The sequence below is a fragment of the Haliotis rubra genome, unplaced genomic scaffold, assembly GCF_003918875.1.
Source record: "Haliotis rubra isolate DU_JTF1 unplaced genomic scaffold, ASM391887v1 Scf92, whole genome shotgun sequence".
Classification (NCBI taxonomy): domain Eukaryota; kingdom Metazoa; phylum Mollusca; class Gastropoda; order Lepetellida; family Haliotidae; genus Haliotis; species Haliotis rubra.
Window position 1 is genome coordinate 837,680 of NW_025767657.1, and position 19,551 is coordinate 857,230.

The following is a 19,551-nucleotide window of genomic DNA, read 5'->3' on the forward strand; positions in this document are numbered from 1 at the left end:
TGGAAAATAGGAATAGCTATGGACTCATGACACATCCCTGACTGGTGCGTTATTACACTGGACATAGCCTGTTAATCCATTTGAATCTCTCTAAACATTGAATAAAATAGATTATCGAACTTCACATTTATCCCAGGATCGTAAGGCCTTTCAACAGAATATCATTGTGTCAAATGCATTCGATAAATTCACAAAGAGGCAATGCAAAGCTGCCCTTGTTATGCTTGCATAGTTTTGTATCATTGCTTGTAGACTAAATATTTTAACCAATTGTTGAGTAGTTCTGCTTGTAGTTCATCAGTTATCCTATTGTCAGCGCAGAAATATTTTACCCATGGTATCAAACAATGTAATGCCCTGAAGGTGTTGAAATAATTTGTTATCTCTTCATTTGAAGTAATTTAAGTGCGAACTTCTCTGCATATATCCAAATCTAAGAAATGGTTCCTGTGAACTCTCAGTGCCTGACACTTTGTATCCTCTATTTCAAACTGTAATGCTGTTGAGTGGCAAAAACAGCAAACAAAGGAAAAATAAATCCCGCAAGTTATACTTGCTCGGTGTTCCGTGAAATTTCGGCAAGTCACCTAAATATTGAAGGACATCCCAAACTGAAACATGAGCACAATCATTGTTTTGACAGACTGAGGAATATCACAAACTGGAATTTGAGTCACCACAAACGAATCCTAACAACAAAGGGAGCCAACAGACAGATATTAGACACATGGGCTTCTTGATTATCATGCAACTAGGTCGTGATTAAAAGATTCATTGTTGCAAGAAGGACGAATAGGGAGAATGTCAAAGGGTTAGACTTATGAGCACCCGAAGGTTCATAAATTCCGAAGCTGGAGTAGACGACTCTTGTTCCAAGACTCTGGATCGGGCGGAAATTGTCATACATGTTGTAGTCGCCGTTGTCGTTCATTTCGCCAGATTGCAGTTTTCGGAACTCAGCCAGCTGAAAACATCGAAACATGAGATGATTATATTGAACAGAACAAAATCATCGTTCATCGTTTGATAACTAAACATTATGCTGGAGTATGGTAATGACGAGGACCTTATCCTACAGGTGTCTGAAGCTGCTGTCGCTGCGCATGCTGCTGCTGCTGATGGTGATGATTATAAACAGTTTCAGAATAGTTTTCAGTTATCTATCTATCAATCTATTCATCTTATCTATCTATCACTATCTATCTATCTATCTATCTATCTATAAAAAACCTTATATAGCGCTATATCCAGAATAAACTCTGCAGCGCTTGAGTCTCTGAGGGAAAGTTAGTTGTTGTGTGATTCACAGTAGTGAGTCTTCAGCTGTGATTTCAATGAGTCCAGATCATGGTTTGATCTCAGATGTTGTGGGAGTTCATCCCACAAGTTTGGTCCTGCAATTTGGAAACAACGGCTGGTGTTGCGACTGGGCTTAGTGCAGGTGGCTGAAGGAGAAACTGGTGAGAGGATCGAAGAGATCTGACAGTTATAATGTGGTGCTGATGAATATATACAGCAAGGCAAAAGAAACGTCGTAATATTGGAAATGACATTTAAGTATCAATGGAGTATTTGAACCTATGTTTTTTAATATACACTGGAAGTCAAGTTTGAGGAAAACATGAATCGTGGTCGTATAGCCTGTTTTGCCCAATAAAGAATTGTATGAGATTGTGGTTTGAAATGTGTTTGCTTGTGGAAAGGGAAGAATTCGCACGAACACAACATAGAAATCTAGATGCACGTGCATCATGCGCATTCAGGCATAAATTGCCGGCTTGAATGGCAATCGTTCATTTGTTTTCTGAACACAGCAGCTATGTCTAGGTTAACGAGAGGTGTTGATGGGCGATATGACGGTCCTGGCGACGTGTTGTTACACGGGGTCGACCACTACGTGGACTGTCATCAGTGCTGTTGGTGGCGTTGTATCCTAAGACGTTCTGAAGCCATTAGCAATGACTCAAGCACGTTGACCAGCGTCTAGACGTCCAATGACTTGTTGTCGTTGATCTCTCGTTAACCTAGCTGTGTTCACCACAGGCTATACGACCACGATTCATGTTTTCCTCAAACTTGACTTCCGGTGTATATTACAAAAATAGGATCAAATACTCCATTGATACTTAAATGTCATTTCTTTTGTTTTTCAGTATATATGGTAAGAAAGAATGCACGATAGATGGTGGTGATGGTGAAATTGGGTTTTACGTCGTGCTTGAGAATATTTCGCTCATATGACGACGTGCATGCATGTGTTCGTGTATGTGCGGCTGCTTGTACTAGCCCAGACTTAAGCTTGTTTTATCGTGCTAGCCCACTGAGATACCATGCCGCAGTGAAGCATGAATACCCCACTCAGACACATTATACTCAGACTCCGAGTCGACCAGTCCTTGTTGTACCCATTAATGCCGAGCGCCAGGCAGGGACCAACAAGTACCATATTTTAACGTCTTTTGGAATGATCGCGGTCGGGGATCGAACCCGCGACCTTCCGCTCTCCGGGCGGACGCTCTAACCACTACACCACGGAGACGGTTGCACGATAGATATGGCAGTGGTGATGGTAACATAGTGAAGGGGAACAGGTCCAGGATGGTGTTTTCGCATTAACACTGTGATCCAGCTGTTATATCATGGCGGCACGTAAACACTACAAGTCAACAGGTCTGTCCAACCAATCCAATTTAACATCGTTTAGTGGCTTTTAGATGTTGGGGCAGTAAGAAAGGAGAACAAAATATGGATGAACAATGCACAATAAGGAAGTTGTCCATTCATATATTGTTATCCTCCCTCAATCCAATTTAGACGCGGGATGCATGTATGTAAGTTTGGAGTGAGTGAGTGAGTTTTACGCCGCACTCAGCAATATTCCAGCTATATGGCGGCGGTCTGTAAATAATCGGGTCTGGACCAGACAATACAGTGATCAAAAGCATGAGCCTCGATCTACGCAATTTGGAACCGATGACATGTGTCAACCAAGTCACCGAGCCTGACCACCCGATCCCGTTGGTCTGTAAGTTTGGAAACTGAGAGGGCAGTCAGTGACGATGATGGATCTCATGATCGTCCTTGAAGAAGGTGATGGGGTCGTTGTTGAAGATGACGATGAAGACGACAGTGATGATGATGATTATGATGATGACGGTGATGTCCTACCATTAATTTACCCCCCTGTTCCATCATTGAAAACAGTCTATGTGGTAATTTTGAAGACTACTATTCACACTTTGCTAAGGATCAAATCATGGATTCAACAGAAAACTTATTGGAAGCATGGATCCTAGGTTTCAATATGTCATTGCATCTTGTGGATCCCACACTTGCTATTGACAGGTGTTGTGTACTTGTCAATGACTCGTTCCATGATTTGCAAAATGGTTGATTGGTGCCATGAAAACCATTTCTATGGTTACTCATGTATCAAGTGTATAAGGTTAGATTAAAGTGACTGTTTGCCTAAAGAGGGGTTACCATATTATTATTTATCCAATTTTAAATGAATACAATTTCAAATAATAAATCTTCGTTTAAGTAAAGTTGTGAATTTTTGTGATCCTTCGCATATTGTGAGTAGTATATAACGATGATGGTGATCATCATCATCATTACCAGCTCTGGAAATGACCTACCTTTTCCTCAGTAATCTTGATGGTGTCCGTAAAGACAGTCCATATGACAGACTCATTACATGTTGGGGTCGTGAAACTGCCAAGATAACGGTAGAAGTTCTTGAGGTCGTTAGGAAGGAATTCTTCAAGCTTGAAAGGCATCATTGTTGTATTTGTCCCTACAAACAAACCAGAGATTGTCTGATTAAATGAACATGTGGTCAAGCATCGACAGGTATTTTTTTTTTTTTTTTATTTACCATTTTTTTACTTGTTTATAGGTACAGTACATGTGGTCAACGTATGACATTGATAGGTACAATTGTGTTGATATAAGAGATTACAAAAGCAATCAATGATATTTCTATAAAAAAGTCTGCAAATGGCATCAGATACCATGATGCCGTGGGTATGGGTATGGGTATGGGCATGTATGTATGTATGTATTTATGTATGTATGTATGTATGTATGTATGTATGTATGTATGTATGTATGTATGTATGTATGTATGTATGTATGTATGTATGTATGTATGTATGTATGTATGTATGTATGTATGTATGTATGTGTGTGTGTGTAGTGTGTGTGTGTGTGTGTGTGTATGTATGTATGTATGTATGTATGTGTACATATGTGTATGTATGTACATACGTACGTACGTATGTATATGTATGTACGTTTGTGTATGTATGCACGGGTACGTATATGTGTGTATGTATGTAGATACGTATGAATGTACAGGTGGATATGCATTCAATTTGTATCTATATGAAATAAGGATGACAGACAAAATCATTCATCCCTCTCCTTGTAGTGCTGGAAAAGTGTATGTAGAGATGACCAAAAGGAGAAAAAATTATCAACATCACAAGAGGAAGAATAAACATATCTTGTTATGTCATAATACTTAATTATCTCCCTTTTCACATGACTGATAAAGGGTACAGTTGAATTTCTGCTGTGTCTAAAGATAACTTGCTTTACAACAAGTATTATGGCATTAATTGGATTATTATTTTTTCCTCTAATTCCATCGACAGGTATGTTGTTTGAATAGGTTTAATTCCTAGTCACTCTGACAGCATTCCAGCCATTTCAAAAATTATTAATTATGGAACTAGTATGGCAATATTTAACAGAGATAACCTTCAATTAACAACACGGTGTCCTACATTAACTTAACACCACGAGATAAAATGAGCTGTAGATCGTCAACCAGGGTATCAGGGTGAATTACAGTACCACTTAATCATTGTATGAAACCGATTGACAAAAATACAGGGATATGATATGGTTTGAAATTACAATGCCGATCATTTCCGGCTTAAATATATCTCAACGGTTGCTATTCTAGGATAACGTTGATATTTTCGGATATTCAATCATCTGTATTCCTTTAGGGGCAGTGGGAAAACATCACTTATTACACTATGAGAATACTACCAGTGTGGGGAATATTTCCAGGTAATATTCGTTGTCCTTGATGCCTGATTCGAGTTAGGTTTAGGAAAAAAACAGCATTTAGTAACTGTCAGTATGTGTGAGTGACCGAGTCCGGTTTCACGCAATATTCCAACAATATCACGGCGGGGCACACTACAAACGGACGTCACCCTTTGTATCCATGGGGGGAAATGAACCTGGATCTTCTACATGAGGAGCGAACGCTTTGACCACAAGCCTAACCCATCGCTCGTTGGCAGTATGATAAAGAGGTGAGGTGAGGTGAAATTGGGTTTAACGTCGTGCTTGAGAATATTTCGCTCATATGACGACGTGCATGTGTGTGTATGTGTATGTGCGGCTGCTTGTACTAGCCCAGACTTAAGCTGGTTTTATAGTGCTAGCCCACTGAGATACCATGCTACAGTGAAGCATGAATACCCCACTCAGACACATTATACTGACTCCGAGCCGACCAGCCCTTGCTGTACCCATTAATGCCGAGCGCCAGGCAGAGACCAACAAGTACCATATTTTAACGTCTTTTGGTATGACGCGGTCGGGGATCGAACCCGCGACCTTCCGCACTCCGGGCGGACGCTCTAACCATTACACCACGGAGGCGGTATATGATAAAGAAAGTGAAATGGCGAATAAGTATACCATTTTGAAGAACCTGAGGCAGCGCATCGGCCATGGTTTCCAGGCCCTTCTGAGTGGTGTTTCCAATCTGTAACACGAGGAATGAACGAACGAATGCAATATTCCAACAGCTTGAGCAGGAAAGCACAATGTTAAGTGCATTCAAAAAACTATTCATGCAAGAAACGAGTGCTGTATTGGGATGAAACAGTCTGACAATCTCCGAACTCCAGTGGCATCCAACGACAACACGCTATCAACTAATAAATAAAGCAGATATTGAGTGAGTGAGTGAGTTTAGTTATACGCCACACTCAGCAATAGTCCAGCTATATGGCGGCGGTCTGTAAATAATCGAGTCTGGACCAGACAATCCAGTGATCAACAGCATGAGCATCGATCTGCGCAATTTGGAACAGATGACATGTGTCAACCAAGTCAGCGAGCCTGACCACCCGATCCCGTTAGTCGCCTCTTACGACAAGCATGGGTTGCTGAAGATCGATTTTAACCCACACCCGGACCTTCACGGGTCAAGCAGATATTGTGTAGGAGTGGGTTTTGCAGAGAATTTTCATATTGCGATATATTGCGATGCGAAAGCATATATTGAGATATATATTACAATATATTGCAAGATGTTTTACTTAACAAAAAGCTACTTATGATCGAGTTAATGCTTTATTTATAAAGCAAAAACACATTAACAAAATCACTATGCTTGATTAAGCTTTAATCCAAAACTTTTAATCATGACAAAATAAAAATGTGAATAATATTTGACACAAATGAAACAAGGAAAAGAAGAATTTAATATCAACACAGTGGTTACTAGTTTGAACTAGTTTCTCCACTCTCGAAAAAGCCCTGAGACTTTTAGACAGCAACTTGACCTGGTCAGGACATATCAGAGATCAGTGGTCATTAATGAGTAAATATTAAAAACATTCAGATTCAAAATATTGCGAAAAACTTGAACAAAAGTTAAGAACACAACTTCAAACCGAACTTAACAATCCAGTTAAATGTAATTTTCACCACGACCATTCCCACCACCATTACCACAGTTGTCACAATCATCAAGATTTCCGAGTGTTACGTTAAGGTTTTCGAGTGAATGTCAAAATACCGGTTTTCGATCAGCGTAATACGTATCGTTTTCATGTCAGAACCGGTAAATACCGGTAAACTGGTTATAGTGCGCAGCCTTATTATTGTGCATGCATGGTGTTTAATCTCAGCAGTGTAACATCTATATAACGTGGCAGGTTCGTAACTGAGTTCAGACCAGGCAGTCCAGTATCTGATATTGTCAGCAATACAACAAAACGCTGTCAAAAGAATCTCCTAGTTTTACCAATCTGCCCATTAATTAATTCTCCTGGCAAGACTAGCATACTTCGCCGTTAACAAGTGTAACCCGAAATTACACGGCCGTAAAGGAGTGAGTGAGTGAGTGAGTTTGGTTTTACGACGCTTTTAGCAATATTCCAGCAATATCACGGCAGGGGACACCAGAAATGGGCTTAACACACTGTACCCATGTGGGGAATCGAACCCGGGTCTTCGGCGTGACGAGCGAACGCCTTAACCACTAGGCTACCCCACCGCCCCGGTCGTAAAGGAGATTTCATAACCATAACTAAACATGGTGTTCGTTGTTTCATCCGCTGTTAAGGATGGTGGCTTACGCAATTACGTGGTGAATTACACGTCAACAAACTTGACATTCTTTTGTTGAAGTCCCTTAAGTAAATTGAGTTGTACGTCGCTTTTAGCAATATTCCATCAATATCACGGCAGGGGATACTAGAAATGGGCTTCACACAAAGTGCCCACGTGGGGAATCGAACCCGGGTATTCAGCCTGATGAGCGAGCAATTAACCACTTGGCTACCCCACCCCCTAAACGCTGAATATAAATGTACAAGGATGCGCAATGGAACTCTCGATTAACGCTGAATCGATAGGGACGAGAATCTGTATTGAAGTCTCGATTGACACTGAATCCAAAGAATGATGACACTTTTTATGGATATACAACTTCATTTATTCTGTGAAGGGCGACGTTTCGACATAGATTCTAATGTCGTTGTCAAGAAAGCATCAACTCAACTTCTAAAATGCCCATCAAAGAAGTAAAACTGAATCCAAATATACAAGGAACAATTATTATTAACACGACCCTAAGATTCAAACATTTATTGACATTTTTAGAATATGCTTCTAAACTACCTTCAGACGAACCTGAATGTTGACATGTCTCCACGTGCTGACGTCATTTGTCCATGCAGGAAGCAAATGTACTGTAAGTCCCCATGGTCCCTAGTATGGCGATCAGTTGTTGGCAATCTATAGCCTGTTGTTATACTGTATTGTCATTTATAGTTAAAGTATATTAGATTTAATTACTAGTTTTAAATTTATTTCTGTGATAATCTAGTTGTTTTACTGTCCTTTGCAGACAGGTAAGTATATTTTCTAACTTTGTTTTTATTCATTTATAAATTTGCAGCTTTCTTAGAAGATCTTCATTAACGCTGAATCGATAGGGACGAGAAGTTGTTTTGATATCTCGATTGACACTGAATCCAAATGTACAAGGAACAATTATTAACACGACCCTAAGATTCAAACATTTATTGACATTTTTAGAATATGCTTCTAAACTACCTTCAGACGAACCTGAATGTTGACATGTCTCCACGTGCTGACGTCATTTGTCCATGCAGGAAGCAAATGTACTGTAAGTCCCCATGGTCCCTAGTATGGCGATCAGTTGTTGGCAATCTATAGCCTGTTGTTATACTGTATTGTCATTTATAGTTAAAGTATATTAGATTTTAATTACTAGTTTTACATTTATTTCTAGTTGTTTTACTGTCCTTTGCAGACAGGTAAGTATATTTTCTAACTTTGCTTTTATTCATTTATAAATTTGCAGCTTTCTTAGTCACGATATGGCTGAAATACTGCCGATGTTAAATTTTAACTCACTCACTTACGACATTTAACAGTGCGTCACCGAGGTAATTTCGGAGGACAGGGCCGCCTTTACTTTATAACGTGGTTTGTCTACATGGGCCGTGGGGAATACCTGCATCTGTTCAGGCAGTGACATACAAAAACGTCGGAGCACGTGGGATACACGTGGTCTCACGTCAGGCAAGTGAATTTGTTCAAAATTGCCTGTGTTCACCCAGCAGAAAATGCATACCCGGTGGAATAGGTCAGGAGACTATTAACCTTCTTGCGCCTCACAGGCAGCTTGGGTTATCCGGGGTAATAATAATAATCAGATTGACTGGAACAGCACCGTTGAGCAGCAGAAACGCTGGAAAGACGGCGCTATAGAAATCAGTTATTATTTTTAAACATTTCAACGCATCACTGCATAGCCGTACCATGGCCTCGTTTCCCTTTCTTACTTTACATATATAGCGTGAGGCTTGATGCATTGATAGTGTCTTGGCGCAACGGATGGGCTGTTTTCTCGGCCGCCACAACCCGCTGTACAGAGTTGCGTCCCTTGGCCAGTGAGACACCTTATTCTCAAATCCTGTCGGAGCTGAGAATAATTGAGCAAAAACTTATCCATTGACCGGGGTAATAACGGAGTAGCGCAGAGAGTGAGTGAGGACATAAATGAATCTAAATGTAACGAATATACATGTCCTGTGACGGTTTCTTTGTTGTGACGAAATGATTGTTTTTTTCTTCTTTAATGCCGCGCTCAGTAATATTCCAGCTATATGGCGGTGGTCTGTAAATAATCGAGTCTGGTCCAGAGTGAGTGAGTTAATATTTTACGTTACATCGGCAATGTCTCAGCCATATCGTGACGAAAACAATTTATACACTAAAGATGAAAACATACTGTGCGTTTGCTACCTGCATGGACCCTAGTTGGATTTACACCATCCCTTCCAAAGCGGGCGATTGTAGGAAAATTTAGCCATACTTTAAAATTATAAAAATACTACGTTTAAAACATTGGTAAGTTTAAATATACTCTGAAAGTTTTGGGACTTACCTACCCTCTCAGAAGGACAATATTGTAAAGATACTTTAACCTCCTTTAAGGATACAGCCAGTAGTGGCTAATTTATACTACCATTTTAAAATAGCATTTATCTATTTACAAAGCATATCATTAAAAAAATATCAGGTAATTATATTTCATTAAAAAAAGAATTATTAAATGATAATTAACATTATAAAAAAGATCCTTGATTGTTTACATTGAAATAATTTCCCGTGTGATGGAAAGTCTGGGCCAGACATATTCCAGTGATCAACAGCATGAGCATCAATCTACGCATTTGGGATACGATGACATGTGTCAACGTAGTCAGCGACCCTGACCACCCGATCCGGTTAGTCGTCTCTTACAGCAAGCATGGGTTACTGAAGACCAACTCTAACCCGGATCCGAGGATTCAAATGGGAAAGCTATATTTCTTCTTTGAGTGGCATTTTAGAAGTTGGGAAGTACAATGTTGAATAAACTTTATGGATAACAACTTTTATTTCATCATCAAAAAGAGTGGTCTGACATCACCATTCTTGCTGAAAATCAAACGCAAGCTCAGCGAAGCCATCCACATCAAACGCTAAAAGCCCACCATCGACCGAGACCAAGGATACTTCATTCCATCCACTTATGATGCACTCCTCCACCAAGCCCAATCTACTTTTTAAACATCTCCTTATTTGTACATCTCTGGTTTCCACGCCTTTCTTTTGTCAACGTGCTGGTTTCGTCAGCTTACTGCCTAGCGAATTATGTTAATTATGATATTTTCTTCATTACATCCAGTATATATACATCCCCCTTCTCTTCATGTTCCATTCCTGCTGCCTCCTGTGACGGTCAGGGTTAGAATTGATCTTCAGTAACCCATGCTTGTCGTAAAAGGCGACTAACGGATCGGGTGGTCAGGCTCGCTGACTTGGTTGACACATGTCATCGGTTCCCAATTGCGCAGATCGATGCTCATGCTGTTCATCACTGGATTGTCTGGTCCAGTGAGTGAGTATGGTTTTACGCCGCTCTTTAGCAATATTCCAGCAATATCACGGCGGGGGACACCTGAAATGGGCTTCACACATTGTACCCATGTGGGGAATCGAACCCGGGTCTTCAGCGAAACGAGCGAACGCTTTAACCACTAGGCTACCCCACCGCCCCTTGTCTGGTCCAGACTCTATTATTTACAGACCGCCGCCATATAGCTGGAATATTGCTGAGTGCGGCGAAACACTAAACTCACTCAATCCATTCCCGCTGTACAAGAATCTGTATCAAACATCGCACTCACGAAATAGAAGAAACTGTTATCCATAAGGTTTGGGGGGGAGGGGGGGAAAGAGTGGTTGTGCCTAGTGGTTAAAGCGTTCGCTCGTCACGCCGATGACCCGGGTTCGATTCCCCACATTGGTACAATGTGTGAAGCCCATTTCAGGTGTACCCCACCGTGATATTGCTGGAATATTGCTAAAAGCGGTGTAAAACTAAACTCACTCACTCAATCACTCATTTTGTTTTTTAATCCAACATATATTACCTCCACGAAGAAGCCGAGTGCAGCTATCCCATCTGCCTGGTCCAGTGCCTCAAGTGGAGTCCCGTAGGATGCTTTGTAGGTGGCTATATGCAACTGTAAACATGATATTGGTGACAGGGTAACACCATAAAGACAAAAGGTAAAGACCAACATTTGTTCGCAAAACACGTTACTGAAAGTTTTGGCTACATATGATTATCTGTGGATTGACCAGGAATTGGTTTCTTGCCTTCTTTATTCAGAGGCCCAGATAAGCTGCGTATCCGGGTAAAATACGCATAGAAAATTTCCAATTACGCATTGAAAAATAAGTGTTGCGTACCAATTACGCACTTAAAATGTTGGATACGCAAAACGTTTAAAACCAATGCGTACGGAATATTTTTATAAATATCGCTTGCGTAATGAAAAAGACATCGATTTCTATCAAGTTGTACTGTTAGTATAGGACAAGTGTTGTACTGTCAGTATAGGATCAGTGCTTTTTTATGAAATCATTTCCATTATAGTTAACTTGGTTTTGATTAGATAAGGCAGAACATACCTGCTTAGTAAACTTACTCAGTGACATAATACTTAGGTGAGTAAAATGACTGAAATACGCACATATTTGAAAGCAGTGGGTAACGGAAATGAAATACTCACTCAACATTAAAAAATACCCAATTCCCCCAAATTACAGTGGGTACAGTACCCACATGAGCTAAATCTTATCTGGAGCTCTGATTTATATTAACATTTTAGACAATACCTATACATGAAGGCATGCATATTGTGGCTTCAGTTAACTCATAAGGTTATCCCGAGTTGTGTATCAACACTCTGTGTTTGTTATCTGCCGCAGGAGAATTCGACAAGGCAAGTTGATGTATCTGACTTTTTAGAGACTCTGTTATCTCAGGTGTATCGATACCAAGCACAGAACATCAGATATATGTGTGAGGACTTCAACAGCAGATGTGCTGATCTACGTGATTACGTGGAAAGGAGTGGACTTTCTACCCCAGAGAGACTATATTGATAACACACTGAATAATCATGATCGTCTATTTTGTGATTTTTTTTAACAAATGCAAATATGTGTTTTGTAAATGGACGCAAAGGTGTGAATGATTATACGTATGTGACCGCAAGAGGTAACTCAGTTGTTGATTAATGTGTATGTAACTATGAATCTTTAAGTATCTTTGATTTCCGTGTTGTCCGCCCGAATGTGTTGGTAGATGAGGCTGGGCTAGTGGGTGTGTTGGATGCGGAGGCTGTTGGGAAGTTGGATCACTCTGTGTTAAACTGGACTATCAACATGGACTCATATTCACATTATACTCATGACGATGACCAGGATGTTGATGCCGGGTCAACACTCAAGTGTAACACTGAAATCATACCTGAACACTTCTTTACCTCCGAGTACATTCACAACCATCAGCAGGAAGTTATTGCTAAGCTTGAGACATCCAAACAGGAGCAATGTGATATAGATGAGGCCTTTAACTATTTTAATGATATGGTTTTAAAAGAAATGACCAGTACGCTTCTAACAAGACGTGTTCTTACTTCTATATACAATTCAAAAAGAAAGGAAATGAAAAAAGGCATGGTGGACAGATATGTGCAAGGCAGAGCGCACTTGGTGTCGAAGTCGTGGTCGGAGACGTGCGGAGTTGAAGGCTAATTATGTGCACACCCGGACACTGTTTGACAAAGCCGTTAAGCAAGCCAAGCTGATGCATAGGAAGAAGACCCTGCAAGATTTAGAAGATATATGTGAATCAAGATCAAGTGAGTTTTGGAACAAGATCGGCAAGGTTGGTGTTGGAAGTGCAAGAAGAAAACAGATTCCTATGGAGGTGGTTACTGAAGATGGCTCGATATCGAGAGATAAGACTGTTGTTTTAGACACATGGGCTACAACATACTCCACCTTTCTTAACAATAATGTCCATGGAGAGGAAAACAGTCGTCACAGTGACGTCACAGACATCAACGCCCACCGTAATAAAGCAATAACACTTCATGAGATACGTCATGCTCTACTCCAAGCCAAGAAAGGTAAAGCTCCAGGGTGTAATGGCATACCAGTGGAAGTGCTAAAGAATGAAGAAGGCCTCATGTTTCAACCCTATTCTTTTAATCTGTATTTTAGAAATGGGAAAGTTTCTACTGGATGGTCGAAGGGAATTATTAACCCCATACCAAAGTCGAATACAGATGATCGAATACAGATGAACCCGTTGTCATACAGAGGAATAACACTAGCCAGTTCGTCTTACAAGCTCTACTGAGGTATTTTAAACAATAGGCTTTCTGAACATGTGGAGAACTGTGATATACTAGGTGATGAGCAGAACTCTGTGATGTCAATTATAGAGACCAGGAAAAGTATGGGCAAACAGACGTTCGCAGCTTTCGTGGACTTTAGGAAAGCGTACGATTGTATAGATAGAGGTATTTTATAGGAAAAGTCGAGAATATTGGAATTGAAGGGAAAATGTTCAATGCCATCGTATCGCTTTACCATAATGTAAAGTCATGTGTGCGGATAAACGAGTCAAGTACGCCGTGGTTTCGGGTCAACAGTGGTCTGCGTCAAGGATGTCTGCTTTCACCCTAACTATATATTTAACCTGTACATCGACAACCTGATATCAACCCTCAACGCCTTTGACATCGGCATACCAGTTGATGACAAAAACATAAGCGTCCTTGCCTACGCCGACGATATCATTCTGCTTGCCGAGACCAAAGCTGACTTGAATATACTTCTAGAGGGACTCAGTCAGTGGTGCCAAGTAAACAAGATGTCTGTCAACCCAGAGAAGACAAAGGTCATACATTTTAGAAGCCAAGCAGTAGAAATAACAGATGTGATATTTCAGTGTGGAGACAAGACCCTAGAGATGGTAGAAAGCTACCATTACCTCGGCCTGCTCTTGACAGAGCATATGAACTACACCCGGATTGGAAACGCGGTGGCTGGCACAGCCAGCGGGGCACTAGGACTCCTCATATCAAAGTGTAAAATCCTTAGAGGCATGCAGCACAGGACTTTTACAAAGCTTTACGACTCCATGGTATTGGCTACTATAGACTACGGTGCTGCAATATGGGGAACGTAGCCTATCCCAGCCATAAATGCTGTTCACAACTATGAGGTACTTTATGGGCGTGAGGAAGTATACGCCGACGATGCTGTAGCTGGTGGTATGGGGTTGGTGCCACCGGTTGTCCGGCAATGGAAGAGTGTTGCTCGGTTTTAAAAGCGATCATGCGATCAGAACCCGAACAGAATATTTTTTAATGTGTTCAAGTGGGCCCATTCTAAGGCTGTGTCTAGTAAACGGAATTGGCATCAATGTGTACACAGGAAATTTAGATCTTTAGATCTTGAACATTTTATCCATATTGGAAATTCATTTTATTACGTTTTTTAATATCAGAGGTTGAACATAAAGTGATGCAAAACTATTTACGTGAGTGGAGTGTTGCAGTCAACCAGGAGAATAGTAAGGAGATGGGAAGAACAAGTTGAGACTTTAAACAGTCGTACAGAGTTGAGCCGTATCTACAGAGTAGCCTCCCTTGGTCGTATCGCCGAGCGCTAGCCATGTTGTGCTGTGGTGTCGCCCCGCTACGTGTTGAGACGGGCCGATACACCAACATGCCCCTGAACCAACGTGTGTGTTTTAATTGAAATGAGAGCGTTGAGGATGAATGTCATGTTTTATTCCAATGTCCACTTTATTTTGATGTTACAAACAGTCTTTTAGTCAAATGTGAAGAAATATGTTTTTAAATGTTTGAGTGATTATGACAAGTTTAGTTTTATCATGTCCGAGGCCGAGATATTCTTCTAAGCAGCCAAAACCTGCAAACATTTATTGGGAAAACGGCAAAGTATTTTATATCATGATGGGTAGTCTTTCTTTTAGAATGTGTAGTGTGTATTTAACCATTATTGCTTTTTAATACCATGTATTAATTAAACTGTATTTTACATTGTACATATAGTCTCTCGTAAACCTCAATGGGTGGCTCGTAAAGGATAGTTTGTTTTAATGACTTGACAATTGTTTTATATTGTACATACGAGGTGAGACTTTAATGGAAATCTCTCTCTCTGTCTGTTTGTCTTTATGGTACTCAGTCATATAGAACGAACGAACGAACGATCGATGATTATCAGTGGATAGACCAGGAATTTGTTTCTTGCCTTCTTTATGGAACTCAGTCATATTGAACGAACGAACGAACGATAGATAGATAGATTGATAGATAGATAGATTCATAGATAGATAGATAGATTCATAGATAGATAGATAGATGCAAAGAACAAAAATAGATACGGGCAAAATGAAATATTCTTTGAAATCGGATTCCTAATTCTGCTAAAATGAATTTCACTAGTACATAAATCACTTGGCGACGAGTTTTGTGCGGTTTCATGGATATTCGTGTAACATGTGTCAACTTTCAAAACCAGCAATTCAGTAAGGAAGCAAACAGTGATATCGCTCGAGAATACCCACCGCTTTCTAAACACGCAATCCTTTCATGTATTTCATTGTAGGATAATGGAGAGGGGATTTGACTGAATATGATAAACAGTTTATAAACAGATTGGGTATGTGATATGCGACAGCCAAGCTGACGTAGCGAGGTATAGGATTACTGTCTGCCTACCTCCATGGGGTACGCTGTGCCATCCAGGGTGTGCTCTGACCCATTAGAACTTGTTTTACCCCAGTGAAGGTGGAGCTGGATAGTTATGTAGTCTCCGTTCAAACCCCCACCTGACACTTTCAGATGTGGTCCGGACAGGTCAATCTGGGCTAAGGAACGAATCCTGAGAGTGATCATTACCTATCTATCACATGCCATTCAGTGTGCGAAATAGCCACTGGCCCGCTAGCCCGTGGCTAGTAAAAATCCAGTCGGGCCAGTAAATCTCAACAGTCACTGGCCCGGGTGGCTAGTGATTTTTTTATGGGGTCATTTTGTAAATATATCACTCTCTCCGACGTGTTAAGTTACAGTACACTTTGAAATCATGCAAGATTATGGCCTGATAAAATCATATTTGCAGCTTAATGATGAAACCCGTGTCATGCCGACAATATCTTATTGTCATCTATTTCTGCAATCTTTTGTTTAGTTTCTACATTCAAATTTCGGGCTAGTGAATTATTTTTTTGGGGCTAGCAACATTCAGGCAGCTAGCCCGACTGGCTAGCAACATTTGGAAACTATTTCGCACACTGATGCCATTTCTCATGCACATGTTTATTGCAGTGCCACCGGAGGGGCAGGATACACTCACGTCTTAGTTGGCATCATCACTGTTCGCTTGTGAGTCCTAAACACATGTTTATGATATAGTTGGAGATGCAAAACAACTCTGCTTTGAGCAGAGATTTCATGAGGATGTGTTAAGGGTTTTGACGCTTTCATTCCTAAATATGTGTATCATAGGCAGATCCAGAGGGAGGGTGCAGGGGTGCGCAAATATGATTTTTGTCTTGAGAGTTTATAAAACAAACTTTGAAACTCTCGTGAAAACGGCGTGAAAATGAACTTTGCACCCACCTCCCTTCCCGCACTCAAAATGCGGTATCCGCCCATGTTTATGGACAGAGCATGCCTTCCCTTCTCGCAAACACCTGATTGTCAATGATTTGTTCGTATGACTTCAACTACTTTTTTGCCTTTACTCACAATGAAAACTGTTTCGGATGAGAAATCAAGAAAGGTTATGGGTTTAAGGGGTAACAGAACACGCATTCATAAAACAAAATTCAATTACTCAATAAAGCTTCATGGCTCTGCGGCTAATTTGAATGTCTTCATGCATGAAGTCCTCACAGCATGTGTATATCGCTAAACATATATACCTACTTACGTGCGTGGTAGGGAGTCAAACTTACATATTCATCCAGACTGGTATGACGTGCGAGACAGACCCAGCCATAAACGAACATGAAAGGAGAACGCTTGCTTTTTACAAAGCACATATAGACTTGTTGTACTAGCACAAAGACTTTGCTTGTTCCAGGTGCAGTCAATGTTTTTTCAATCAATATGTCCTTACAAGACAGTTTTAATGTTTCGGACCAAAGGTATCGTTAGTGGTTGCCTCTACGTAATTGGGAAGTGTACATGTGATTAAAGTCCGTTTGGCTCAAACTCGGAAACAAATAAACATATATTACACTTAATGAAACACAGCCAGGTCCTTTGTCGCACACCTGGTTGTTCCTCTCTTTGCACTCCTCCCTCGTAACAAATAGTGATCTGTGTAAATATTTTAATGACAGTTTGTTAAAAAACTTTTTCTATTTATAGGACATAAATTCTGCAAAAATATCACAGAGTTGGTCTGATGTTTTGATTATGATCAGCGTTTCATTGAGTAGTATATGTTTATTAGTTTTCGAGTTAGACTGCAATTCATCGGTCCGCTTTTGAGCCAAACGGACGATAAACTCGATGACTCCTGCAGCAGAATCATCGACCCAAATTAAGTGTATTTGAAACCGTATGGCTAGTCTCGATTAACTGAGTGTAAGTGAGTTTAGTCTTACGCCGCTTTTAGCGATATTCCAGCAATATCACGCCGGGAGCACCAGAAATGGGCTTCGCACTTTGTACCCATGTGGAGAATCGAACCCGGGTCTTCGGCGTGACGAGCGAACGTTTTACCTACTAGGCTACCCTACCATCGATTAACTGCCAAAACAGGAAGTCACGCATGTAATTTTTAGTTTTTTATTAGCATACACGTGAAAAACGTATCTTCAACCCATGCTTGTAAGAGGCGACAGGTAGGATCAGGTGGTTCAAACCGAAACATGAGTCTCATTAACCAATTCAGACAATGACCTACTTTTCAGCAGATCCGAATTTTCTCGTGTGAAAGTGAAAAGAGACACTACAATCCAAATTCCCAAACCAAATTCCCATTCCTTGTGTCATAAGAAAATGGTATTTAAAAATGAATTTTAAGTTTAAACCTTAAAAAAATCGTATTTCTATATGTTCTAAGACGTCACAGACTGCCCCTGTTTGAAGAGGTCGTACAATGAATCACAATTCATTTGGCTCACTGGTTACACGTGTTATATGCTTTTTGCGCTTATTAAGTGTTTTTTTGTAACGTACAATGTGATTTAAATAATATCAAGTCCGTACCAGACTGCCAAACATTTCTAGTGGCCGAGCAGAGATTCCACGATTTCCAAATTTCCGTTTGTCAGAGCACGCTGTACGACAGAGCACGCTGCACGACGTGCTTGAAAGGATTAGAAGGAGCGTAGTGTTGCAATTATACAAGTGATTAGACGTATCAAATAATTAATATTTATATATCCAGTTCACTGAGCTGGTCTAAAAATTCCGGACTGGTTATTGTACTAAGTTGCGCAGTAGGGCGGAACCCAGTCAGCAGAAAACGAGATTGTTGTGTAATCAATGTTTCGACATGGGTTGGCTGATTTGGTTGACGGATGTCATCGTGTCTAGCGTCATAATGTTTACAACTGTAATCACTTGATCAAGGCTCGACTATTTTCAAACACCATCACAGGTAAATCAAATATTGACCTCTCCTGCAGAATTATGCACCGTCAGTAAGATCCATGCTCAAAGGAAATGGCAACAGAGATGGATCTCATCCTTAAAAGGACGCCATCGCTATGGCATCAAGCCTTTTGTAACAAATCAAAATTATCCCGAAACAATAGTAGAGAAGAGGTTGTTTTAACCAGATTTCGTCTTGGGCGTTGTGGTCTTGGTGCGTATCTAAATATTATTAATAAAGATATTCCTGCAAACTGCACAGTGTGTAATCAGCTAGATAATGTGGCTCACTATTTACTGCATTGCCAAAACCATGTAAATCAACGTAATGCGATGGTGTGGTGGAATCTCTTACAGCTCTCAATCTTGACATCTCATTGACTGGACTGTTGTGCTCAAGGAATATCACTCGCAATGATGTACAGAATGTCATTCTTGATTAAAGGCAGTGTGGCAGCTTTACTATAGTACTGTCGGAAATAGAAAAAAATTGTATTTTCACATTTATCTCTACAATTTATGTAGTTGATATGTGAAAGTGTGAAATATCTGTTAAACTACGTTCGGCCCAACCACAGTCTCAGTGGTAGAGAGATAGGAAACGGAGAAAAAGGATTTACTGAGAGGAAATTAGTGCAGAAATGAGCAATGCGGGTTTTTTCTAAGTCCAAAAGGACTTATTTGGAACAGACCATGGCTTTAT

The 19,551-nt window shown here is 40.4% G+C and overlaps 1 protein-coding gene across 1 annotated transcript in view; it reads right to left on the reverse strand.

Annotated features, from left to right (window-relative positions):
- Positions 1-617: 617 nt before the first annotated feature.
- Positions 618-19,551, reverse strand: part of LOC124264356 (carbonic anhydrase 7-like) — a 36,184-nt gene continuing 17,250 nt past the window's right edge. Inside the window, exons 4-8 of the mRNA XM_046699110.1 lie at positions 15,957-16,105; positions 11,274-11,366; positions 5,728-5,794; positions 3,642-3,799; positions 618-964 (exon numbers count right to left, since the gene is read on the reverse strand). Of these exons, the coding sequence (XP_046555066.1) occupies positions 752-964; positions 3,642-3,799; positions 5,728-5,794; positions 11,274-11,366; positions 15,957-16,105 (680 nt within the window). The 3' untranslated portion in view covers positions 618-751. The remainder of the gene's footprint in view (positions 965-3,641; positions 3,800-5,727; positions 5,795-11,273; positions 11,367-15,956; positions 16,106-19,551) is intronic.